This window comes from Lissotriton helveticus, chromosome 3_1 (genome assembly GCF_964261635.1).
Source record: "Lissotriton helveticus chromosome 3_1, aLisHel1.1, whole genome shotgun sequence".
Taxonomy (NCBI): Eukaryota; Metazoa; Chordata; class Amphibia; order Caudata; family Salamandridae; genus Lissotriton; species Lissotriton helveticus.
The window spans coordinates 1,503,023,440-1,503,050,975 of record NC_136061.1 but is presented as its reverse complement, the minus strand read 5'-3'; the positions used below and the strand labels follow the sequence as shown (position 1 = coordinate 1,503,050,975).

Below are 27,536 nucleotides of genomic sequence, written 5' to 3'. Positions count from 1 at the left end.
ACTTGTGCCATAAATTATTAAACAAAATAGGCGTAAGGCCATGTTTCACATACATATCAAAATTTGGACTGCCGAGGCAGGCTGGCTCTCATCCAACCGTCCACTCTTACGGCGGCAACAACATCCAAAACATATTTTGCTAAAGCACGACATTTTATTTATCAACAATACACCCTCTCACAACCTCTCAAACATGGCCATGTTCACTCATGTTCAATCTCTCTTCAAACAGGATCTGTCACATAAAAAAAACGAACAAAACATACAATATTTTACATTGACATGTCCTTTTGTAGAACCAAACAACCAAAGAACGGAGCCCATCGACTCCTGTTAGTGGAGAACTCGTATATTTCCAATCACCAGACCAACAGATACCAGAAACAGGCAGTCCGGAGACTACCAAGAGGCCATCAGACAGGAATTAACCACAGACCGGCCTACAGACCATCCCATTGTCTCCCTGGTTCACCTTCAGGACTATTCTGACTGAGCCCGCTACCTTAGCGCCGCTTCAGATGTGTCCAAAAGGCTACCCAGTTACAACCACGGGCCTTTCCGAGAACAGTCCGGTCGGGTGCGCACCACACGTGCCACACCAAGGCGTCTGATCGAAAACCTCTATTATTCACCAAACAAGTCCGTGGAGCATCTATCCGTGCAGCCTCAATGCCACCCCGTCAGACCTCCAAAGTTCTCTGTGGCACACCGACCACCAGCCAAATACAGTTAACTGTTTCCAAACGCCGCTCAACAGCGTAATCCAGAGACACCAAATTAATACACTCACCTGGTGCACACAGGTATGATTGCGTGTTCTCCACTGCCCACTCCTGAGGACCAACACGGTCAGCTCCTGGGTTACGCCCGTAGGACTCCGGCTAGGGGTCTCTAGCAGCTGGGGCTCTCTGATCATGAGAGTGGAGTTCAGCCAGAATCTAAGTCAGTCCACCCCCTCGACCAGAGTAACCCTTCATTTGTTCTTTCTCATCCCGTGTTTCGGGAGGACGCCCCCAAACGCGGAGTCCCACCAGAGTCGCCAACTGACGTATTGCAAAATTAATCAATGGAGCTATACCTACCAATAGCCCCCACGAATCGTCTTACCAAATAATCAATTAGTTGGCAGTGAAGAAAAGTCAATCGTATATTAGACAACCAATACTCTATAGAGGAGCCCCTCCGATGTCACCCAGCCAGTGCGTGGAGAAGACTGCCGATTCACACTCAATACATGGCATATATACTTTCATTGTGTTACATGACATCACCGTACGTGGAAAACTACTGGTAGGCACAGTAGTTTAAAGGAAAGACCATATATGGCACACAAAGCTCATTTAGAAGTCTGCTTCTGCTATTATTGGGGAGGGTCAGGAGGGGTGACTCCCTTTCGTCTCGGTGCCTGGGAGCACAAGTACGGCGCCTCCAGGAATGCGCTTATCACCTCTGAAACCAGATGTGACCTTGGGTCTCAGAACAAGAAAGAATAGTATGAATTCAGCTGTCGGTGTAACTCAACCAACAGGGCCTACTCAGCTACTGGGGGGTGACACGTGACCACCGTTCGAGTCTAATACATGTACAGACAAAATGGAGTCTGTTTGGTTCTCAGTTTGCGTACGAAAGAAATATAATGCAAGAGACAAAAGGAAGTTCCTGCATTGACATAACTAAATAACGTATTTTATAATATGCATGTGAATATAGATACATTGTGCTAACACAAAAGACTAATATGAATGTAGAAGATCGATTTTATCCCTCAACAGATCACCTTGAAATTTTGAAGACAGGATGTGACTTGAACGAAGATTCGTCAAACGACTTTAAAGTTATTGGGTTAGAAATCAGGTCCATAACTACCTACTGGCAACCACCAGCAGGTAATATATATAAGTATAGATAGCTATATTAGTGAGTAGCGATCAACACTGGATAGATATAGTTAGGACCGCATTTCCTTCGAAAATCAATTTTTTGATTTGTTACTAACTTTGGAGTTGTTTGACAAATTCTCACAAAACGTTCAAATTAAAAGTTCATCTAGATCAGCTTTTATCTAAGAAGTCTCGAGCAGATGCATCAAGCAGAGACCAAGAAAAAGGAAGGGGACTTAAACGCGTTCTCCCATGCAAACTTCAATAGGAAAATTGAACAGAAAAAACAGCTGACTGGAAAACACCAAATTTGGCACAAAGCTAGATTTTGGTCCAGGAACAATGCTTTTTGTGATTTGGTGTAAATATGTTTAGCCAGGGGGGCGACAGAAGCCATTTTAAGCCCCAGGAACTTCATCCACCGGGGCCGTATTTACTTTAATGGGAAGCTGGGGTGTGTAGTTTCTTCTGACTATGTAATTTTGAGGCCGGGTGTCTCTTTTACCTGGGGACGATTTGCTTTCTATGGGGAGGGGCATGTGGCCCCTTCTCCCAGCCATAACATGAACTCGGTGACCCCATCCTCCAGGCTTGAAGCAATTTACGGTTATAGTGGATGTCGAGGTCCCACCGGGGACCCCCACACAGCGGCGTAGCTAGACCTTTGGCCACCCGTGGCGGTCCCTGCATTTGCCGCTCCACGGCAGCCCTAGGTAAGAGCGGGGGAGGCCGCCTACCCTAAACCTTGTGCCGCCCAGTGCACTGCAGCCATTGGGCCCTAGGAGTTGGGATTCACAGGGCCACTGAATGGCTAAGGGGACAAGGGATCTTTCCATTACATTTGGTATAAATATGTTAAGTAGTTTTTAAGAGAGATTCATAAGTTATGAATATATCACAAAAAAGTGTGTGCTCCTGCCCTTTTAAAATATACTCCACCCCCCACCCACCCCACCACCCCCCGGTGGGCCAGGAGAAACCATTTTAAGTCCCCAGGAACTTCTTCCCGAGGTGGGTGGTAGTAGTACATATCTTCAGGTCGGTGCACGTGATCCGATAATTAATCATAGATTTTGAAGCAAAGCATCGCTATTTATTAATGCTGAAACAGCTAACATGGCTAATACCACTAGATGGTGCCGGACACTAGATCTTCCATGTTTTCTCTTTCCCTTCAGTACAGATTTAGGTTTTGAGACAGACTTAGCTGTATTTCCAGCCTCGTTGAACAAAAATATCATTAAAAAAAACAAAAAAAATACATTTATTCATACATATACTGAATTTGGGTTAGATATTTTCATAATTTAGTCTGTTCACTGACATTCACATATTGCTTCTGTGCACCCGAACATACAGCAGGGGGTAAATACTCCATGAACATTTGAAACTGGTTCTCTTACAAGGCCTGTGACAGTATTTTGGCTGAACATGGTGGGGATCACTGCTTAAAAGGAGGTGTACACTTCAGTGGCAGGTCTGTTGGAGCAATACTTTTGTTGGTACTGTTTTTCCTTCCATTCTTTATAGATTCATATTTAAATCATCCTTGTGTGTTTGAACTGTCTTCAGGTTACAACAATTCAAAGCCAATTAGACATTTCCTTTGCTTCAGTAAGAATTATATTTTCATGTGGTGTGCATTAGGACTAAAAAGTGTTTCTACATCTTTTCTAAGTGTGATTGCAGGACACAAGTTGGGGGTACATGCAGGTACGCGGCGTCCACCCACTATTTTCATAGGGTGGACACCTTCCACCCCGCACGAAGTGGGCCCCACTGAAATTTGCTGAACTTGTCCCAATGTAATTTTCAGACACCAGGACACATTCAGCAGCGCCTGTACCTTGTCTGCTTTTGTTCTGAGCAGCACTGTGCAGGCGGTGATGGGCTTTCATATTTTAGACTCAAGTTGGGTCCATAACAAAGGCCGAATTTAAGGGGCCATTAGGCCTCCCTTTGTTCCACTATCCTGACTGGGGGCTATCTGAGCCTCATACCTAGATGCAAATGCAAGGGAGGGGTAACAAAGGCGACAGCGTGTTATAACTTCACAAATATTTGAGTGAGGCGTGCTTTTTACTTTGTTCAAGCCCTGTACTTAAGAGCTGTGCATGCACTGTAACAAGGCCAGATGTGTTGGTCTGTTCCAGTATTTACACAAATCTCAATGTAAAAACTTCAATTTTTTTTATTTCTTTTATAGCGCTGCTCATCCCACTGCTGGGTGTCAAGGCGCTTTACATCACACATACACATTATATATTGACTATGAATCAAATGTGTGTAACTCAATGTTCAAGATGTGTTACATAAAACAGTGGGGGTTAAAAGGTGAAGGAGCCATGTGTCCTTCATAGCTTGCTGTGTTATGTTAGAAGGAATACAATTTATGAACTGCGTGTAACGAATGGATCCCTGTGTTGAAAGGAGAAATTAATTTACTTAGCAACATATAATGAAAATATGTCATCTGGGTTTACATGATGTGCATTGCAGAAGGCCCATTAACCCTTTATACGCTCATTTGGTTCAAAACTGGGATTAGAGTAAACACAGGTCTCTCGAGCCCCCTCTAAAGTTATCTTACTATTATTATTGTTCCCTGGGATTTACTGGGAACACAAATATCTCTGCAGTACGTGCCATAACCCCTTAAAATGTTTTCAAATGCAGACTTTGCAACCAATTAAGCAGAATAGATTTAACCCGTTTACCGTGGCGGACATTCCACTGCAGTGTGGGCGTTCTACTGAGTGGGCGGGGCTGCGTTGGCCAACGGTCGTGCGTAGCACCTAGAAGGTAGTGCTTGCGTTGTTGGCCGACGCAAGCACGGAACGGGTTAATGCCACGTTTCTCCTTGTTGACAACTACTTTGTGGCAGAGTTTTTTTTTTTCATTATTATAAATTGAGGCTCACATTATGTGTCGGGTTTTGTCACCTTTTTGGCACAACCCTGATGCAAAATTTTATTTGTTAAATCTTATAATGCGCTCAAATGTACTCATGAAAGAGTTGTGAAACATCTGTGTGATGTATTAAGATCTGATGTCACTTCTTATGATGTCTTGGGTTATGATGTCACTTCCTATTCTGCCTTTATGTTGCAATGTGATGTCATTCATCATTATGTCACTTGCATACTGCCTAACTTGGGTAGTACCTCACTTATGCTTTTTTAAGGACTTGTGCCCTGAGTGATTGCCTATTAGGAGTCATGGATTCTGGCATAATAAAATTATATGCAATGGTTATTTTTTTAACTTAAACATTTTATTGCACACATGTAGCAGTCCCATTTAAGTAGCAGCATTTTCCATTTTCTTTTTTATGGCATATGCTTGCAAAAAAAAAAAGTAATTGCATCAGTTTGCCAATGCCTGAGATAGGAGCTTTGCCAATGCTTTTTTAAACCGTGAAAAAAGGACCTTCTCCCAAGAAGGGCCCTTCTTCATGTTTGTTAAACTGGGCCCTGAAAAACCCTCTAGCATGCTTGCTCACAGGAACCTCCAGCAGCTGCCACTCTCCCTTTGTCTTCATTTTACATTCAATCCTGGAAACCTGTGGGAGGGCACACACATATCCCCAAGTCCATACCTCACGTTTTGCCTCAGTTGATTGTGTGGAAATAAACCATCATAAAAAATACAATAACGTGCAATCCAAAATGAAGACTTGCGAATATGACGACCGTTTTTATGTCTTACTGAAGAGTAAAAATAAAGATCGTTGATATAATGTACTTTTCGAGGTCCTAGACTGTATCAAAGCAACATTAATTAAAAAGATATTTAGAGTTGCAATAAGGGTTAGTGTGCAGATTTTAAATACAGTCAGGGCCGCTGGAATTATGTAACGGGGAGGACCACATTTTGTGGCAGGGTTGAATAAATTATGCGAAAAGAAAAGGCAAATTATGCGGCAGAATCTGGCGCCTTTTGTGTTAGTATTGCTTCACTTATTATGTGTTTTGTATGCGTGGTAATAAAGCCTGGGCACAGATTATTCCATAATAAACAACTGGCAGGTGACCAATCACCCTTTGCCAAAGGCCTTCCACTGCGCCGGAACACGTCTCCTCGTTTTTTAATAACTTTTGACGCGATTCAACCAGAAACAATTGTTTTGGTTACAACCTGCATAATATGCAGCAGATTATATTTTACGTGGTAAATGCGGCGAATCCATAATTATGCGGAAAATACCGCAGGCGCAGAACCAAATAATTCAAGTAGCCCTGGATATAGCTTAGGGTTACAGATGGGCAACGTGTTAGTATTGTTCGGATCAGGGGTATTCAGGTTTGGATTTTGGGAAGGCTTAGGCGTGGTTTGGTTGTGATTAGGGAAGGCTGAGGGAACAGGCTGCACTTCCGATGACAGGCGGCCTTCTTCCCACGGCAAGGGATGCGGTGTTCCTGAGGAGCACATCCAAGTGCCGCGGGGGGTGTCGGGCCAGTCGGGTAGGGTAGAGCGGGCAGGATTCAACAGGCCTCTCTCTGGCACACCAGGATATCTATCTATGGCTTACTGATTCTCAGCAATCAGACTGTGCCGCGTGTCCCTTCTCCTGTGGGAAATTTCGGGGATTTCGGCTCTGGCAGGCGGAGTGTTCATGGGCGCCTCGCACACCGGGGGATGGCCCGGTGCCCGCAACGGCCAGTCCGGCCCTGCTGGTGGCTGTTTAGGGGGGCTAAGGGTGGCAGTACAGGTGGATTGCTGTGTTCTTTATCGCTTTCCTACTCCCAGGGAGGCTGCGGCAGCCTTGGAGCCAGCAGGAGAGACGTTGTATGCAAATGCTCGCTTTGCATAGGCCGGCAGCCAAAGGTGGGGCGGCGCACCTCGCCCAGGCTCACCTGCAGAGCCGAGGAGCGGGGCAGTGGCAGCGGGCAGGTGCAGAGGGACAGCTCGTGTGGAGGATGGTGAATCTAGAGTCTGCGCTCTCAGGTAAGAGGCTGGAAGCGCCGCGAGTTGGAGGGCAAAGCGCTTTCACCTCTAAGCAGGTCTTATGGGGAGAGAAGAACTGAGATGAGGCAGTGCATGTATCAACCTACCTCTGATGTTGCACACACTATTTGACAATGCTTTAGTGACATCACTTGCGACCTCCTGTTGCTTTCATCTATGACGTCAGTACGTGCCAATCGACCATGCGCTACCAAAGTACAACTGAGGTAGTGCACACTGATGGTGCACAACACGTCTAGGACCAATCCACGTGGCGTTTAGTGTGCTGGCCTCTATGCTAGTGTATGCACGGCTTTACCAGCGACCCTGGGCAAATGGCACTTGGGCACCAATGGCATCACGGACCTGCATCATCTTGCACACCTGTGCGCTCACCATTCTGCCTGTAATCCCGTGCACACACACATTTTAAAAGTGCGTCGCTTGTATCACGTGTGTGTCAAGTGCGTGTCTGCCTCTCTGACACTGGTAACTGTCCCAATCTCAGCCACTGCCCTCACCCCCGTAAACAGCGCGTCAGGCTCGCACGCCCAGCTCCTCCACCAGCCTGCGTGGCACCTTCACTGCCTCCCCCCCCCCCCCCCCACTCTCCCCAACACACACCCCCTGCTCACGGAACGCTAGGTGCGTCTCCACAGCCACACGTCGGGGGGTGCCGGCCTCGCCGGGTCTTCCTACCTCTCTGTCAGATACATTCCCTGACCCACTTGCACGATTATCACAAGCGCCTCGCCGCTCGCCTTGGGCATCTCCTGTGCCAGCTTCGCCCATCTCCTTGCACAATCCCTGATCTGGCTTCACAGGGAAAGCGTTGAGCAATCAGCGCGCCACCCTCATCAGCCCACTTGCAACATCTGCCTGCCATGCTCCTGTTGCATGCGTTATGCCAATCTGATTGCGCCCAACTCACAGACATGATGCTTCTAAGCACTAACATCAACTGTGAGACAGGGAGTGGGGGGCGGGGGGAAACATTGGCTGGCCCAAAATCTCACGAAGTGACTGTGGCGAGACAGAAGTCAAAGGCACGATTTTGAGACACACTCAGGGGCATATTATCAAGACAGGCGATAAAGTTATCACCACTTTATCGGCAGAAAACTGACGATAAAGCAGCGATAATGGACTTGATAATATCCTCTATGGAATTCCAATCGAAGCCCATGTTAGATGTAAAGACACTTTCTCGGCAGTTTTCTGAAAAGCGGCGATAATTTTATCACCTGTCTTGATAATATACCCCTCAGTCTGGTGCAAGCGTCACACACATAGCAAGGATCGCCCTGGAAAGAGAAGTGCGAGAGGAGGGGGAAGTACAAGCGTCAGAGAGCAGCAAGAAAAGTGCAGGCAGGAACAATGTAACCTGCACTAGGACAAAGAAAGCAGTCACAAGTCAAGCAGAAACACCCCTCGTGTACGGACGAGTGCACACACAATAGTAAGAAAAAAACACAGCACATGGCATGGAGCCCATGTGCAAGCGTCTCGCAGACAGCACGCGTGTAGACCCGCACACTGAGAACATGCACTGCACAGGGAGCCGGCTGCCTGTGCTTCAAGAACAATTGCTCATCTAGTATGATGACAAGAGTTTCAAAAGAAAAAAAGTATTGGCAAAGCCAATCGAGCGTGCTTATGCAAAAGCTATTGTCTTTGCCAATACCTTTTAGCCATGTTGTACAGCAGCATGGCTAAAAGTAAAGCTAGAAAAAAGGAAAGTTAGAAAATAAAGTTGCTATGACATGTCCATCAGTGGCCGTCACATAGCATTTTTTTTCTTATGGCAGGTGGGCAGCACTGACTGCGGGAGATGGGCGGGGTTGGGTAGCACTGACAACTGGAGGGATGGTGTGAATGGTAAAAAAATATATACGATGCAGCATCTTCCTAGCGCTTTGTTTTTTCTTAAGAAACGGGAGGGTGGGAGGAGGGAGGGAAGAAGTAACATGGACAACAGGAGGGTGGGAGGAACGAAGCAACACGGACAAGAGTTAAGAAGCAACACAGGCAAAAGTGGAGGGTGGGAGGTGAAGAAGCAACATGGGCAGCCGGTGGTAGATGGGAGGGGATGAGCAACAAGGGTTGGTGGGCGTGAAAGAAACAACATCAATGGGAAGCATAAAAAAAATAGTAAATGAATCACAGCGAGCAGTGGATAGACATCAGATGTACACTAATCAAAGTAAATCAATCAGTACTTGGTCCATGCTCCAAAGGAAAGGAAGTGACATCGTCAAACACTGACCAATTAGGAGGCAGCAGATAAGAGTGACACTGCAGTCAACGAATGATAAGCAATGCGCGGGCTCCAAGTCCCTTATAGGACACAATACGCATTGCAGCGACAGTATATGCATTGTCGGCAGGCACAACCTAAAAACTGGGATAGGCTGAACAGAGAAGTAGGACTTGGGGGGTGCAATGAAAATGGAATGGGCATATAATAAAGAGTGAGTGAGTGCAGAGTGAGTGCAGTGGCAGTGACCTTTAAACACTCTGAAAACTGTTCTGCAGGTTACAGTTCAAAACATTTTTCCAGACTAAAGCTCTGCTACTTTTTCAGATATACTAGAGCACATAGATTTAAGATAATTTTAACTGTGAAATACATTCTTTAGTTTTTTTGTTATTTTCTGAGTTTTATAAAGCGTAAACTCGACCTGACGGCAGCAGAGTGATTTACATGAGCACCAGTTGCTAACAGAGGGATACAGTTTTTTTTTGTTGTTAGGCACAGGGAAATTAAGTGATTTGCCCAGAATCACCGGATGTTGAGCATTATTGCCAAAACTTGAACTTGTTTCCCCAGATTCGAGGTCAACTGTCCTAGCCATTAGGCCACATCCTCTCATCTGCATCCACATTCTCTCCACTTAGTACCTTGATAAGCATTGTGAATCTGGCACATCCGGCATCACATTGGCCAGAATAGACTCGAACTGAAGGTTTAGGTTTGCATACATTTTTTTTTTTTAAACCTTTATTTGCAAAATAAGGAAATATACAGACCTACAACCACCAAGGCCGGTCAGTAATACGAAACGGTTTGCATACATTTGAAGTCTTAATTCACTAGAAGACTTAATTTTTAAAGTATAAGCTATGGCAGTGTGGCATGACTTCCTCCATGACCCACAGTCCCCCTTTTCTCTCCTCTGGGAGTAAGACTGAGGCTTCAGCGGCATTACCTGAAATAAAGCGAATAATTACTGAAGTTGTTTCAGACATTAAAGGCAACTGTGAAAGTGAGGGCAAATGCAAAGTTTCAATGCTCAATCAATCAAACACTCAATCAGTATTCTTATAAAGCGCGACTACTCACCCGCGAGTGTCTCAAGGCACTGCTACTCAGCATCACTTAAATCTCGACATAAAAACTGGGACAGGAATTTAAAGCTGTGAATAGCGTTGGGACACGGGATAGACCTCTGAAAACTGGGAATGTACGGGTAAATCCAGGACGTCTGCTCACCCTAGCATGTAGCAGCAAAAGACAGAAGCAATGTGAGCTTCACTCAGCCGGGTTGCATGCTCCCCAGTTGTGCTCAAGCTTTGCAAGTTTCCTTCACATACAGAACATGCACAGCTTGGCGTCAGCTCAAGGATTGGTCGAGCCTGTCAGGCACTCTTGCAGTACCAGATGGATCTGTTGGAATTGGCCTGTTTTTTGCTCCTTTCATGGCCTTGTGGACCAAAAAGTCATCAAAGGTAGAACATGTACAACACATGCATCAAAAGTGAAAGCTTCCATGGCAGACACAGTGGAAATAGAATACAATGGGGGGAGGAGTTGGCCTAACGGCTAGGGCGGTCGACCTCCAATCTGCGGAACTGGGTTCGAGTCTCGGCAATGACGCTGAACATCCTGTGATTCTGGGCAAATCACTTAATCTCCCCGTGCCTAACAAAAATGAATGTGTGTCCTCATGTAACGCAACTGCTGCTTTGTAAAGCGCTCTGATATCCGATTCGGGTCAAGTTCGCGCTCTATATAAATACTTTTAAAAAAATTAATACTCCCTTCCCCCAAAACACAAACATACTCACACACACACACACACACACACACACACACACACACACACACACACACGTGTAGAAGAGGCAGCACTCTTCCCTCATGCACAAGATGGGCACATCTTGAGAAAAAAAGGTAAAGTAGTGAAAGCTCCCTCAGACACACCAGGCAGAGCATGTCCATGCACCTCACACACAAAAATTCAAATTCAAAAAGAACTTCATTCGTCCTAAGAAAAGGCCATAAAAGCACAAAATAAATACAATCTTCACATTTGCAATAAGAATTATTCACACAAAAGAGGCACATCATGGACAGTAACTGCACAAAAATATTACTCACACACATATTGTGGCACAGCACTGATGCTGAAAGCTTCCCTAAGATATGTAAGAGGTAGAGAGTTTGATGCAGCAGTGAAAGCTTCCATAGTACACTCCATTTAAAGGATATGAGATACGTAACCTTCTTTCGCACACCACAAATATGTCACAGACATAGCAGTATGTGCTTTTAACACACAGTGGAAAGTAATAATATGAGCCTGGCCCACAGGTATGCATTCACACTTTCTCATGCTCTGTATGTCTCTCTCTGCTTGGCTTATTAGACATCTGCGGTAAAATGTTTTGTTAAACAATTCAAACATAGCATACTTATAGAACATGCACAGAACCGCATAGAAACAGGAATAAATACATGGAGCGGTTTCCTTAAGAGTGCAAGACTAATCCCAATAACCAACAATAACTAGAAAAAACACCACTAACCCTAGGTTCCGGAGCAGAGTGGTGTCTACTGCAAACCTCTAAAATGCCTATTTGCGGGGAGTAAGTGCTGTATAAATGCAACTGCAGTACAATACAGTATAGAATCCACAATAATACTAATACCATAACACTCAGTGGTTGAGCAGTTGATTGTAGTGCACAGAGGTTGCATGGTATTTCCCTTATACGGCATGACACTCTTACGCTCACATAAGACAATAAAAGGTCCTGTTCATGGCCCAGTAACATACCAGTCCACAGCATTAACCCACCCATCACCCACTGAATACACGCAGAGTGACTAAAGAGATCTGCCACATGCCGCTGGTCAATGGAGAATTTTCAATTTAGTCCACCTCTGCAGGTCCAAAGAATCTACACTCTACGACTGCTTCTCGACTTCTCACAATGACAATCAGATACAGTACGGTGTAAACAAAGTCAGTTTTAGCAGATTTCTCTCTTTAACGTATGCCTGCTGCGGACAATATATTTAAACAAAATATCTCAGATGGGCCAACCAAAACGCAGTAGCCAGCTAAGCAGATTATGCACATACGAACTACCATAAATGTTCCCGCAGAGCTGCTAAAAGCTGCTAGCTAATAGAAAATCATAAACTTAATGCCTCGCTCTCACGCACTTCTTTATCCACTACACTGCTAAGCGCAGAGTCCGAAAGCATGATAACCACACCTTGGTGGTGATCACACGCAACATGGAAACGCTTCCCACACAGGATCAAAAACAAAGACAACACCTCTTTAGCTGCACACCCTCCATGTTATAGCAGCTACTCATGTGGGTAAGCGCTTCTACGCCCCACATGGGGTAGTAATTACTATGTAACTGCTGCAATAAAATACAATACAATGCAGCAGGAGTACAAGCTTTACTCACACACGGCACAGGTACCCCATTGGAAGCCAAATACAACAAGGAGCTGAGAGGGATACAGAACAGGTCGCCCCCCACTTACACAATCGTAAACAACAATGGACCTGTTCAGAAGGTGAACACCTAGCTCAATGGACCTTGCAGACAGTCACTCAAATTTGTGTGACGGACCAGCGGTAATCCTTATACTATCTGTTCAGGAAGGACCTGGATCACCAGTTCGTTTTTAAAATCAGTTGGGTCTGTGAATTCTCTCTCCCATTGTCTATCCCACCCTCTAGTGTGAAAAGACCAAATATAAACAAGTAGAAAAAAGGTGAAAAAAGGTTGGCAGTGCCTCACAGGAGTAACACCATGGGAGTCTGCAGACTGGTTGTCGCCTGTGAGCTAGGTGTTCACCTTCTGAAATACTATTGTTGTTTATGACCCCATTGGAAGCACCAGACCACATGGTAAGTACCACACACCTCTATTTACAATCACATACAGCAGAGACATACAGAAGGCAGGTGAAATGCAGACAGAAGTGATGAGCACTTTACATATAACACATTACACCTTTATAGTACAAGTATCAGAACTGAAAACTTCAGAGTAATTTACAACGGTTTTGCCTAGGCAAGCACAGAGCCCAGTACAATGCAAAGCGTTTCTTTAATTTACTTATATTTACGACAAATCTGTACAGAGCGCCACGTGAGTGCCCACTCAACCCTTTTTAACAAACCCTCTGTTTTCGAACACAATAAACATATCTTGGGCAGCAGCTTCTTCTGTTTTAGTTACACACACACACACACACACTCAGGTGTGACAGATAGAGCATGGATGTTCCACCGTGATCTACAGTACTCACCGAACTAGGAGTTAAATTGAAGTCATTATAAGTGCAAGTGTCCTTCATACAGAAGAGGCATGGCATGGACGGTAGTAATATGGCTGTCACACACACGCATGCAGACGCCCGTGCATGAAGTAGAGTTGCAGCGAATACTTTGCAACATGCATTGCACAATTACAGATAGGCATCTGAAGTGCAAGTTTGAACAAAATGCTAAGGGCCTCATAATGAGGCCCCTTGCGCCACCGGGACGTCACTTTTTGTGCCTCCTCCATATTTACGAGGTAGCACAAAGCCCTTTTCTTGTCTTAATGCTGCCTCTTGAATATTGTTCTCTTTAACGCAGTTTTCTGCATTAAACAGGTGTGCAATAGTTGTTGCTGGGGGCGTTTCCTGCAACATCCATGGCTTTCTGACACTTCCCTAGACTTACGAGAAATTGTAAATCTGAAGCAGGGCCAAAAACATACGCCTCCCCAGGGATAAGGAAGGCACAATGAGGAAAAATATATTTATTTCTTCTTGTTTTTCCTTTTCCCATGTATGACTCATTCTGCAGCACAAATAGAAAGAGAAAAAGCCTCTTTTGTGCACAAAAAAATCATCCCCGCAATGCAGACACCTTTGCACCATGGTGCAAATATGCCTGCGCCGGCGCACAGCAGCCCATTGTGCGCCGGCGCAGGGGAAAAGGATCTGATAGATACGGCGCAATTCTTCTCTTTTCTTTTGCCGTAGGGCAGCACTGCAGGAAGGCCTGTGATGCTGCCCTACGACAAAACCTCATAAATGAGGCCCTTAGTCTCTGTCTCTCACTCACTCTTTGCCTCCCTTTCCATCTCCCTCCCCCTCTCCTTCTCTCTCTATCAATCTCTCTCACGCACACATAGCCTCTTCCTGGTAGAACCAGTGTTCCCACTTCCTACTTTAGAACAGAAAAGGCGGATTTCCCATCCCCACTAGTTCCAGAATCTTTACGAGCCTTGCTAAAGGAGCCTGGCAAGAAACAACCTCTTCTGAGAATTCTGCGAGAAAACCTCAGTGATACCAAAACAGGTTCTTGAACTCATATCTTTATAATCTGACAAGACATCAGGAACTTCAGATCACCAACCCGCTACTACAGAATGGTCCTGGGCAACACTTTATTCTTTCGGATCCATTGGATATCAAGAGATTTGAAAATTGTCGAGTCCTGGAGCCATCTTGAATTTCATTAACTATTGAAATTCCTGATGGCTTGAAGCAACAGGGCATGCGGCAAAAATCTTTTTTTTAAACTTAGTTTTTTATTGATATGGAAACTTGGAAGAGCAGATTTAAGAGGTCGAACCACCTTAACTCAAACTAAAAAAATAAAAAAAGTTCAACAAATCTTGAATCAGCCCAACATTCGAATGGTTCAAGCTGAGCATCAAGCGACCTTCTTTTTCACTTCTTTAGGATCTCTTAAATGCATAAAGATACCAAGCGGCGGCAGACAGATGCTGTGGTGAAAAGTTCAGACAGTAATTAGTCAAGTGCCTGGCTAGCCCAAACCATTTCTCCCATGACACCATATTACCTGAGGTGTCCAAATGTTGACATCACTTAGATTCATATGTTCTGGTCATATTCCTATCTGTTTAGTGATTTTCTGAAGGTTTTTAAGGGCTAAAAACAAACAATTGATATTGAGTTCCAGATGATACCTACAATCTCCATCCGCTGTTTGGTGGAATTGGATAATCTGTACAATAAGATTTGCAAGACACCAATAGAACCGAAAAAACATCCCTACCAGAAGATAATTTGATGACCTGCTCAAGTGTTGATGACAGTGCTTAATTTGAGCCTGTGGTTTCTGGTGCTCAGCACTTGCACTTAATTGTCAATACTGGCGCTTGTGACAGTCTTCCACAAGGTGGCGTTCTCTGGCTAATTTGGAGATTGCACAAGAAGAGTTAATTATTAATACAATATACATTAAAAATGACTATTATCTGCCACCCAAGCCATTCTTATAGCTCTAGGGGCCTGGAATAGTTCAAACTGTCACACTTGTAAGAGTGTGATGGTTAGTAGTTGTGTTGTTACTATCATTGGCAACATAGCAGGGGCAATGTGTGGTGCCAGCTGCAGTGACCTCCTGACGAGAGCCCTGGCCCTTATTTTGGGCAAATTAAGCACTGGTTGTTGAGCATATCTCCCTGCATGTAAATTGTGTTACACTACATACCAATGATGAAGTATGTGTTTTGTTCTTCTTTCCAGAATCAAGCTGTATGAGCAAGACCACTGACTCATTGTCAGTGAAATTGCTCTCCCACCCTCGCAGCTCCACCATTAAGTGAGGTGCCCCTGCCCCTGCACTCTTGAGTGTTGGTGATCGAGGCCCTCCTCCACCCGCAGGTTTCCCTGCGCCTCATCCCTGGTGGTCCAGTGGACCTCTGTCACCTTTCTTTCTTTCTGCTCCTTCACTCGTTTTTCTCCACTTTCTATCTTTCACCTTTCTGCACCTCTGCTCCTTTGCGCCTTATTTCTGCCCATTTCCCTTTCTCTCCCTCTGCTCCTTCACTCGTTTTCACTCGTTTTTCCCCCTTTCTATCTTTCACCTTTCTGCACCTCTGCTCTTTTGTGCCTTATTTCTGCCCATTTTCCCTTTCTCTCCCTCTGCTCCTTCACTCGTTTTCACTCGTTTTTTTTACCCTTTCTATCTTTCACCTTTCTGCTCTTTTCTGCATCTCTGCTCTTCTGTGCCTTATTTCTGCTTATTTTCCCTTTTTTCTTTATCCCTTCTTTCCTCCCTTTACCTTTCCCCGCCGCTGCTGCCCCCGCGGCCCCTCCCCCCCCAGCACGACCGGCCCAATCCAGCTCCCCTCCCCGCTCCCGCCTCCCAGCTGTCCAGCCCTCCCCGACCCCTACTTAATGGCGGCCACTGCGGGCGCGCCGCTGGTGCACCGAAGGCGCGTCAAAGGCAAGCACGTCTGCGCCCGTCTGCGACCCGTCCGCGACCAGCACCAGGAACCCTGGACCTCCGCCCCGCCAACGCTACGACCCAGCAGCACTCCACGCACTCAACCCAGGCTGCAACAACAACTGCAAGCTAGCATCACCAGCCGACACCCATGGACCCTTCAGCTGTCACCGCTGCCGGCACACCTGCAGCACCGCCAAGAACACGGATCCAGCACAACCCGCCCACAAGAACACAACCGAACCGAAGACCCTGCAATGCATCCTCCTCAACGTCCGATCCTTCCACAACACGCCACAGAAATCTGGGACCTCCTCGACAGCACAACCCCAGACGTAGCATTCTTCACCGAAACCTGGACCAACACCACCTCGGGACCGGACATCGCCATCCCCCAAGGATACAAGATCTCCAGGAAGGACCGCCCCATCCACCCAGGAGGAGGAATCGCCATCGTCCACAAATCCAGCCTCCGCCTGAGCACACTCCCTGACGAGTCCACAGAACTGATGGAACACCTTCACTTCAAGATACTGGCCAGCCCCACCGCAGCCCTCCGAGGAACCCTCATCTACCGACCCCCTGGACCCCGCAGACCCTTCGCCAACTCCATCACGGACATTATCTCCCCGCAGGCCATCGCATCCACCAACTACACCCTGCTGGGAGACCTCAACTTCCACCTCGACAATCAACTGGACCCCAACACCACATCCCTCCTGGACAACCTCCACAACATTGGACTCCGCCAGATCGTGACCGAGCCCACGCACTCAGCAGGACACACCCTCGACCCCCTCTTCACTACAGGAAACTCCATCACCTTCAGCCACACCACTGAACTCCCATGGACCGACCATCGTTGCGTCCACTTCACCTTCAGAACACCCACCATCCACAGACACCAGCACCTGCTTCCACAAAGAAACTGGACCAAAATCACCGATGACCAGCTCGCCTCCTCACTCAACAACTCCACCCCAACCATCGCGGAAAACGACGACCCCAACGCCGCAGCCCGAACCCTGCATAGATGGATCTCGGACAGCACCAGCACCATAGCCCCCCTCAAGAAAAACAAGAATACCCGTGCCAAGAAAGCCAGATGGTTTACCACCGAACTTCGAGAGTCCAGGCGCACATGCCGCCGCCTCGAAAAGGCCTGGAGAAACACCAAATCCACAGAAGCCCACAACAACTTCAGAGCCGCCACCAACGCCCACCATCAACTCATCAGAGAAACGAGGAAAAAAGCGATTGAAGACAGAATCTCCACCCACGCACACAACAGCAAGGAACTCTTCAGCATCATCAAGGAGTTCGCCCAACCCACCAGCGAGTCTACCGACATCCCTCCCTCACAAGACCTCTGCGACAAACTCAGCATCTTTTTCCACCACAAAATCAAGAGCATCTACGACAACTTCAACGAAGACAACCAACACACTGAACCCTCACCAACCCCCCCCGACACCCGGAAACCTGCGATTGATGACTGGACAGCCCTCACCACCGAAGACACACTGAAGACAATGAAGTCAATCCACTCAGGGGCCCCCACGGACCCCTGCCCCCACCACATCTTCAACAGAGCCGCCAACACCATCGCACCCTTGCTCCGCCAAACCATCAACCGCTCCCTGGCGACCGCCTCATTCCCCGACGACTGGAAACACGCCGAGGTCAACCCCCTCCTAAAGAAACCCTCAGCGGACCCCACCGACCTCAAAAACTACAGACCCATCTCCCTGCTCCCGTTCCCAGCGAAAGTCATCGAGAAAGCCATCAACAGCCAACTCACCACATTCATTGAAGAACACAACATCCTCGACTCCTCCCAATCTGGCTTCAGAAAAAACCACAGTACGGAAACCGCCCTCCTCGCCGCAACAGACGACATCCGCACCTTACTGGACAAAGGAGAAACAGTAGCCCTCATCCTCCTCGACCTATCAGCGGCGTTCGACACAGTCTCCCACCGCACCCTAATACGCAGACTCTACGATGCAGGAATCCAGGACAAGGCCCTCGACTGGATCTGCTCCTTCCTCTCCAGCAGGACGCAGCGGGTCAGACTCCCCCCTTTCCTCTCGGACCCCACACCTATCACCTGCGGAGTCCCCCAGGGCTCCTCCCTCAGCCCGACGCTCTTCAACGTCTACATGGCTCCACTTGCCCCCATCGTCAGAACCTACGGACTCAACATCGTGTCATATGCAGACGACACTCAGCTCATCCTCTCCCTATCCAACGAGCCCAACACCGCCAGATGCAACTTTCGAGAAGGCATGGAAGCCGTCGCCAAATGGATGAAAAACAGCTGCCTACAACTAAACACCAACAAAACAGAAGTACTCATCATGGGCCCAAACCCCGACGCCTGGAGTGACACCTGGTGGCCCACCGCCCTCGGAAACCTGCCAACCCCCACAGACCACGCACGCAACCTCGGAATCATCCTGGACTCCGAGCTCAAAATGGACCGCCAGATCAACTCTGTCTCATCTTCCTGCTTCCACACCCTCCGCCTCCTTCGTAAGACCTTTAAATGGATCCCCCTCGAACACCGAAAGACAGTCACTCACGCCCTGGTCACCAGCAGACTCGACTACGGCAACGCACTCTACGCCGGAATAAACAAAAACCTCATCCGCAAGCTACAGAACATCCAGAACGCCGCCGCAAGACTGGTCCTCAACCTGCCAAAACACTGCCACATCTCCCAGCACCTGCGCACACTCCACTGGCTCCCCGTCGAGGCGAGAATCACCTTTAAGATGCTCACCCACGCACACAAGGCCCTCCACGGCACCGGACCAGCATACCTGAACAGCCGACTCAAATTCCACGCACCCCAAAGGACCCTACGATCAGCCCAGCTTTCCTACGCTGTGGTCCCCCGCACCAGAAAGACCAGATCGGGAGGCCGCTCCTTCTCCTTCCTCGCGACCAAGGCATGGAACGCCCTTCCGCTCCACCTCAGACAGACAACATCGCTCCCCATCTTCGCAAGAAACCTCAAAACCTGGCTCTTCGACAGACCCCCTCCTTGATGGAATGGAACCTGCACCCCCCCAACTCCCCCCCACCCCTAGCGCCTTGAGACCCTTACGGGTGAGTAGTCGCGCTTCAACAAACTCCTGATTGATTGATTGATACATGAAATGTAATAATTTAACAACTCGGGATGTGTAGTTAGTGGGAGGTTGACATAGCTTGGACCATTCGACTTACATACTAAATTTTATTTGCATTCCTGCCCTGGGGGTCTTTGGAAACCAAGCTTGTGCTGTATTGCGGGTGGCGGTACAAAAGGAGGTGGTGATGGACAGAGCATCTGAACCAATCAAACACTCACACCCAGTCAACAGATCTGGGTTTAATCCATCACCGTTCTTTAGCCCACTCTGGTGGCGGCGTGGCATCTTGTAAAAGTTCTGCCACGCAACTTAGTAATTTTTTTAAACTTTGAGATGTGCGTAAACACTTTGAAATTTGCTAAAACAAACAGGGAACGAAAACTAATAAAAGATTTGTGAGAGAAAGCTGCATCAAACACATCGGCCCATATGCCCTAACACATTGTACCCCAGACACAGAATGGGAAAAGCCTTTCGTACATCAGGCCCATTATAAGTAGAACAAACTCACACACGCAGATAGGTTTTGTGTTGAAATTAGTTTGTGAAAACATCTTTGTGTAACTCTCCCTTTCTAATAGTTTTCATATTAGTGAGTGCTGTTATCTGATACTAAGACTTCTCCCACTCAATCTTTCCTCCTAGAACCACTCTCACTCAAAGAGCACAACTCTCTGACTCTCCCACCGACGACTGTTCTCTGATGCTAAAATTCTTCACACTCAGTGAGTGCATTCATCTTACACTTATTCTTTTCACGCTCACAGAATGGATTGTTTCATTCTTCTAACACATCTCACACTTGGAGAATGCAGCTTCCCTTCCACTAACTATGGGGCTTATTTACAGGCCCTCTTGCGCCACCAGTGCATCACTTTTAATATGGGAAGAAGTGACGTACCAGCGGCAGCGCAAGGGAGGGGGCTTATTTATGTGGCGCCGCGGCCAGGGTGACTGACTCCGGAATCTGGGCCAGGGTGACTGTCTCCGGAATCTGGGGATCACGGTTCGATCCCCGGCACCGGCGGCAGATTAGCCCAGCACCATGTGACTCTGGGCAATAGCTTGCTTAATCTTCCCAACAGCCCCCAGCGCCTAGAGACCCTAACGGGTGATTGTGCGCTTTACAAATGTGGATATTTATTTATTTATTTACAAGTCCCTTAAACCGTCGGTGAGTCACTTTTAATATGGGAAGAAGTGACGTACCAGCGGCAGCGCAAGGGAGGAGGCTTATTTACAAGTCCCTTAAACCGTCGGTGAGTCACTTTTAATATGGGGAGAAGTGACGTACCAGCGGCAGGGCAAGGGAGGGGGCTTATTTACAAGTCCCTTAAACCGTCGGTGAGTCACTTTTAGTATGGGAAGAAGTGACGTACCAGCGGCAGCGCAAGGGAGGGAGCTTATTTACAAGTCCCTTAAACCGTCGGTGAGTCACTTTTAATATGGGAAGAAGTGACGTACCAGCGGCAGCGCAAGGGAGGGGGCTTATTTACAAGTCCCTTAAACCGTTGGTGAGTCACTTTTAATATGGGGAGAAGAGACGTACCAGTGGCAGCGCAAGGGAGGGGGCTTATTTACAAGTCCCTTAAACCATCAGTGAGTCACTTTTAATATGGGAAGAAGTGACGTACCAGCGGCAGCGCAAGGGAGGGGGCTTATTTACAAGCCCTTTGCGCTGCCAGTGCCTCAATTTTAATATGGGAAGAAGTGGCGTACGGGGGGCGCAAGGGGCTTGTAAATAGGCCCCAATGTTTCTATACTGCGTGCACCTCTCTTAACCTAAAACCTTAAGGCACATTCAAAGAATAGCTCCCTTACAGTGATTTGCTTGCCTCTCAGTGGCACCCAAATGCACTCACTTCTCCCAGGGGGGCGGCTTTCTTGCTGGAGTACAGACAGCCAAACCCATAGTATTGGTCTCCTCTCTGAAGTTACAAACCTCCCATGCCATTCTCCAAGCTTCACATAATTGAACCAAGCAGGAATAGAAATACTGGTCTTGATTTGCAATATTGAAATTCAAAGACTTTGGGCCTCATTGAGCCCATTGCACCGCCGGTGCGTCACTTTTTTTATGCACCAGCAGCACAATGGACTTGCCCATATTTACAAGGCCACGGGAAGTCACCCTTCGTGACTTTTCATGGCCTTGTATATATTGGCCCTTTTGCTGCATTATTCTGCGTGAAAGGGGCGTTCCATGGGTGTTGCTGTTGATGTTCCCATGCAACATCCATGAAACTTGACATTCCCAGATTAATAACATTTTGTAAAACTGGGAGTGTGTCAGAATCCTACCCCTCCCCAGAAGAGGCATAGGAATGGCGAGCGAGGGGAAATACTTTTATTTCTCCGCATTATTTCCTCTTTCTATGTGTGCTGCATTCTGCAGCACGTGTAGAAAGAGGAAAATTCCATTAATTATTGTTTTTGTGCCGGACGGTGTCTCTTCCTGCACAAAAACAATCACCCCCACAGCACAGGCGCCCTTGCAAAATGATGCAAGGGTGTCGGCGCAGGCGCTTGGCAGCCAATTGTGCGCCAACGTAGCGAAAAGCACAGGGATGACTCGTATTCTTGCTAATACAACGTATCCCAAAATGCAGCACGGGGCAGCTAAATTGCTTCCGGCGCTGAGCTGCATCATTTTCTTGTAGAGGAGGCCCTTTATGTGCAAGACGTTATGTAAATAAGATATAATCATTGGATGAATTAAGAAAAAAAGGGTGTATTTTTGTGTTACACATTTCTGATTCGTTTTATATTTATCATGTCAGGGTCTGTTTTGCATATAAAATATATATGCTTACGGTATAATTCATGCATTAAAGGAGTTTTTTTCTGACCTGAACAATGGAATGGGCAATGGATGGGTTATGCGAATAAGATATAGCTAACAAGGGGAATGATAAATAATGTGGAATGATACATTGGTATGTACTCCAGTTTCCTCTTAGGATAATTATCATCTAAAAAATATTTTGGATTTATCCCCAAGAGAGTACTTATAGCTTGATATTGTGTACATCGGGGGTTAATTGGGAGAACCTCACATGTTTTCTTTGTCCCTGTGTGTCATCTAGAGTGAAGAAAAATGTAAACTGTGCCTATAATGTGTAAAAGAAGAATTTTCGGGCTCCTATAATATTATAAATTGTCATTCATTCCAAGACTAACACCAAGTTTACTCAGCTTTTATGGGCTAGCAATGCTAAAATCTACAGGTCATCACTTTGAAAACTACCAGTCTTGTAAGTGACTTATAACACTTCAGTCAACTAGTTTCTACTCCTATTCAGCAACAATAGTTACGCACATACATCAGGACACCATGAATAATGAGGCATATAGAAACCCTCAAAAGTGGCATTAAAAAGAATACTCCATCAAGAAACTCTCTCAATGTATCTCCAAAATGTTTGCTACCCCTTGTGTCAATGGGGCCTGGAGTAGCTGACCTACTATTTTGCTGCTAGAATAACAGAGGGTCCTGACCCTTGGTTCTGAAAGGCCTTTTGGGTAGTTTCATGAGTAATTTATTTCCTTGGTGAATTGTAGTACTTGTCACCCTACTATTGGGCTACAACGTATTCTTGCCAAGCGTTCATTAGGATAAATGTATTTGTGCATTTGATTTATATCTTAATATGTTCCAGGTTCATGTGTAAGATGCTGAGCCAGTTCTTGATTTTAATATAACACTTGTAATTTTGGTTCTTGCAATTTTACATTCTTGTGATGAATGTTAAACGACCGTATAGGACATCTGTCTTTTCTGCATGGTCACCCCGTAATTTTCAACTTTTGCTGAACCCTATAATTATGATGGATTTAGAACTCTATGCACTTTAACCTTGCTAACTCAGGATAAAGTGATCCTGCTCCCCCTTTAAACATGGTTGATTTGGCATGTTCCTAATTGCTATATTTAACTTAAATATAAGTCCCTAGTATATTGTACGTGATATATTCAGGGCCTGTAAATTAAATGTCACTAGTAAACTGCAGCACATTTTGTATCCTCCACTACAGTAACAGTGTAAATCTTGGCTTCAGGCCTACAGTTGTAGCCAGACTGTAGCAGTTTAAACGTTGCAATTTGACCTGTCAAGGTAAACCCATTTGACAAGTCCTAAACTCCTTTTTTAATATTAATAAGTCACCTCTATGTATGCTTTGTCACCCACAAGGGAGGGTGCATGCTATTTAAAAGAATTACATGTATAAATGTTATGTTAACACCCAAAAGCTAACTTACTTTCACTGTTGCAGGCCTAGCTATCCTACGTGGAAAACTAGATTACAGATTAAACATTCTTATGCAGTAGCTTGAGAATGGGACTAGCTAGAAAAATTATTAAACAACTGTTTTAATAGTTATTAAAAAATCCTATTCAATAGACAAGTCAGAGTTTAATAACTAGTAAGGAAAAGAACCTTTTACAAAGTTACTTTTTCTGTGCCTTTATGTCCTTGACGATTAACTTGCATTTTCTCTTAAACTTCTTCCAGACACTTATTAGTTTTTGAATAGGTGAGAAAAATGTGTGAAATGCCTCCCTGGAACAAAAATTAAGCTGACCAGGATGGATAAAGATGACTCCTCTGACCCTTCCATAATATGCATGTTGGGGGCTGTGAGAATCCTTTTTTAAATTAACTTGTCAAATCCCTCTTGACTGTCAAAGCCTGTTTGACAGGCCTGCAAGATTTACATATAACTCTTTGGAGTGTACTTGAATGGCAGAGAATAGCATGCCAAGATAATTCTTGTGTATCCACGGTCTGGTTCCTGAAGGACCTGCTTTGTCCCACCAGACCTCTGTTTCTAATTTGTAAATACAAAACTGGGGTGCACTTGAAAGGAAGGGAAATAAGATTCTAACACAATTCTTGTGTATGCAGTCAGGTTGTTTGAAATCCCTACTTTTGTTCTACCAGACTTCTGTCTCCGGGGTGTATTTTAGTGTTGGATGGAGGGCACAGGAATTGCTATAGTGCACTCCCCAAACACACCTCCGGCCCTCAGAGCCCATGTTTAGCAAGGCTGTAGACTTTTGTCATCTTTAAACGCCCAAAATGAACAGGGTTGGCCCAAAGAACTTTTACCCAATATGTTAGGGCGTGCCCTCCCACCAAGAGTCATTCCCACCCGCTAGATTATGCCAGACATAAATGTGGCATATCTATGTACCCACTTCAGAACACTCCTTAACCTGATGAAGAAGAGAAGAGGACTGGACATGCTGAATTTCACCTCAGAGGAGCTCTGAAAGACAAGACCTGCTCCCTCTTGTACCCAGAACAAATAAATGGACTCCAAAGGTCATAAGGCTGACTGTTTGTTCAAGCTACATGGGTACAATAAGCTACAATAGTCCTTTACTGCAAATACCCAGCTGTCCAGTGGAAACTCACTCTGCATTTGACCTTGCTGTTGCACTCATTCTGTCTGACACCCTGTGAGTCTCTAAGTGCCTTCACTGAGTTCCTGGTGGTCTTAGATGTGTATTCCTGTGGTGGATTGAGACTTAAAGAGCTAAGTCAGAAGGTTAAATCTTTGACCATGACAACCCTGGTTTATGTATCCGAATGCGCTCCATCACGGTCAGCCTGCCTCAAATTGCACCTAGATGCCGATCTACTGCAACCATTCACTGTCCTGGGTGATATTTCTACTTAAAACTTTAAAAATCCTTAACTCTGGTTCCCCTTTTGGGAGTTTTGTCATTTTGGTGGCATTTTGTTTATTACATTTTATTCTATTTTTCTAATTAGAGTTTGGCTTCTTCATTGTTTTGCATTTCAATTTTATTACTGTTTTGGTACTGCATAAGTACTTTTATATTGTCCTAAGTTAAAGTCTGCTCTCAGAATTTAATTTAGTGACTCCGAAGGTCCACCCTGACAAGGGTTGTGATTATTCCTTGAGGTGGGTAGTCACCCCTCCCAAATAATAATCCAAAGACAGGTACAAGAACGTAAAGGAATGTGACCTAAAATGCTTTGACTGGCTGACCATATCACAACTGAAATGTGGCAACTTGAGATCTTGTCTATAATAGAGATACGCAATTTTGCAATGATGCACAGCTCACTACTTTGAAAGCTTTTTTTTTTAAAACTTCACCTACTTTGTTCTTTTGGTGAAAACAAACATTATCAAAGCCAATAGGTGTAGCCTTGGCAAACTGGCGAGAGTGTTTTTTTTTATTTTACATTTTAAGCATATTCTACAAATGCAATGGGGAAAAAAAGAAAGCATGCCACCACATAATCATGACGGCCATGTGCTTTCACTATATTTGTTTCTTTAAAAAATAACCATAGCGAATAGCTTTAATAGATCTGTACACGGACTTCTTAGCAGGCAGGTATTAGAACAGGTATAGAAATCCTTCATAGTTTTATTGCACATCATTGCAAAATATGATTCTTACGGGTGCAAGAAAGTACTATTCACTTTAAACTAGTGTAGCTGAAGACATTGTTTAAACACTCAACAATGACTTAAAAGAATAAAAAAGAATAAAAAATGGAAAGAAAAAAGTATAGGCCCACTAGCACTGTCGCTAATGTGCACTTTCTATTAGGTGGATGTGCACATCTAATCATTAAAATGCTTTCACTCGCAGTGCAAGAGAGCATGTGGCTTAAGTGGGACAACCCATTGTTTAATCAAATAGTCTATGATGGGTGAAAGTAAAATGTGAATGACAGTTGAACAGACCAATGGATGAAGAGGGCTCACCTAAAGTATGTGAATGAGCGCATGAGTGTGCCATTACTACTACAACTACTCTGCTACTATTACTAGTACTAATAATAATATTAATGATAATAATAAACATAGATTCACAGATTCTTAACTGTGTACATTTGTAATTACCAAGACAGAGCATAACTAACTAGAAAAAACACCGATAGATTCCATTATAGAATTACTTTCCATAAGAAAACAACTTGGGCCACACTCGCAAGTCCTACTTCTTGTGATTTTATTTCACTGCATAGATTTATACTTGAGATCTAGTTATGCTCATAAAAAAGCAGCATGGTATACAACACACACATTAAGAACCTCGCTCTATAATGTGCTTTATATTACCATTGTTGAGAGAAGGGACGGTCAACATGACCCAGTTGCCCACTTGGGTATTCACAAGTGGCTGGCAGAGTTGCCATACCCATGTCCCGCCTCCTGTCATGGCTAAGAACACTTTGCATCCTGGACCTTGTAGTTTGAGCTTCTAATTGTAGGTTCATGCACGCAATGCAAAAAGGAAACTACAATATCAGCATGCAAAGTGATGTTGGCAAGAAGTGTAGGGCTGGGGAAAAGTGGTTCAAATTAATTGAGACCTGTTGGCAACTTTAACACTGTATTCTGTCTGATATTTTGTTTGATTTGCGTTCAGTAAATTGGATGCCAAAATTAGTAGGTAGGTGGTGGTACCACCTGTTAGAGGCTGGAGGGGTGGGAGAGATGCTCAGTGTCAATGTTTGCCTCCTTGGTACAAGAACACAACATTTTCCGTCCATGACTTTTTTTGATTATTATTGTTTTCAGGTCTGATAGTCCAAAATGTCCCATTAAAGTAAACCAAGACTGCAAGTCTCAGCATGCACTAAAGGAGTTCCTGAAAGACTAGAACTGGAACTAATGTGTGATTGTTAGATTTCTGCTGCTCAGATGCACAGAGCCTTCCCCCCAGGAAGTGAGTGTGTATGAGGGGAAGGGACTAGCAAAATCAACGTGCTGTCATAAGAGGGTCATTCTGGTGGGTCTTGACTGATCGGTGTGGTGGTTTTCACTTGTGCAACTGGGTGTGTGGGTTTACCATATGATGTTATGTCACTTCTGACAACATGTTCATTTAACAGCACAAAAAGACTCTCGCTTTGAGTTGCTTCACCAATTGGGGTGAAGCAGTGTGCCAGGGATGGTCTGACTGGCTTTTCCGGATATCCACATGGATTTTTTTTTTACATACAATGCATTCAAATGTGTCATCTACACACCTGATGGTATATTGAAAATGTTGCATGGATCAGGCCTTGCT

General features: G+C 45.5%; 1 protein-coding gene across 1 annotated transcript in view; it reads left to right on the top strand.

Annotated features, from left to right (window-relative positions):
* The first annotated feature begins 6,511 nt into the window (after nucleotides 1-6,511).
* Nucleotides 6,512-27,536, top strand: part of POU2F3 (POU class 2 homeobox 3) — a 136,385-nt gene continuing 115,360 nt past the window's right edge. Inside the window, exon 1 of the mRNA XM_078683931.1 lies at nucleotides 6,512-6,827. Coding sequence (XP_078540057.1) covers nucleotides 6,671-6,827 — 157 coding nt within the window. The 5' untranslated portion in view covers nucleotides 6,512-6,670. The remainder of the gene's footprint in view (nucleotides 6,828-27,536) is intronic.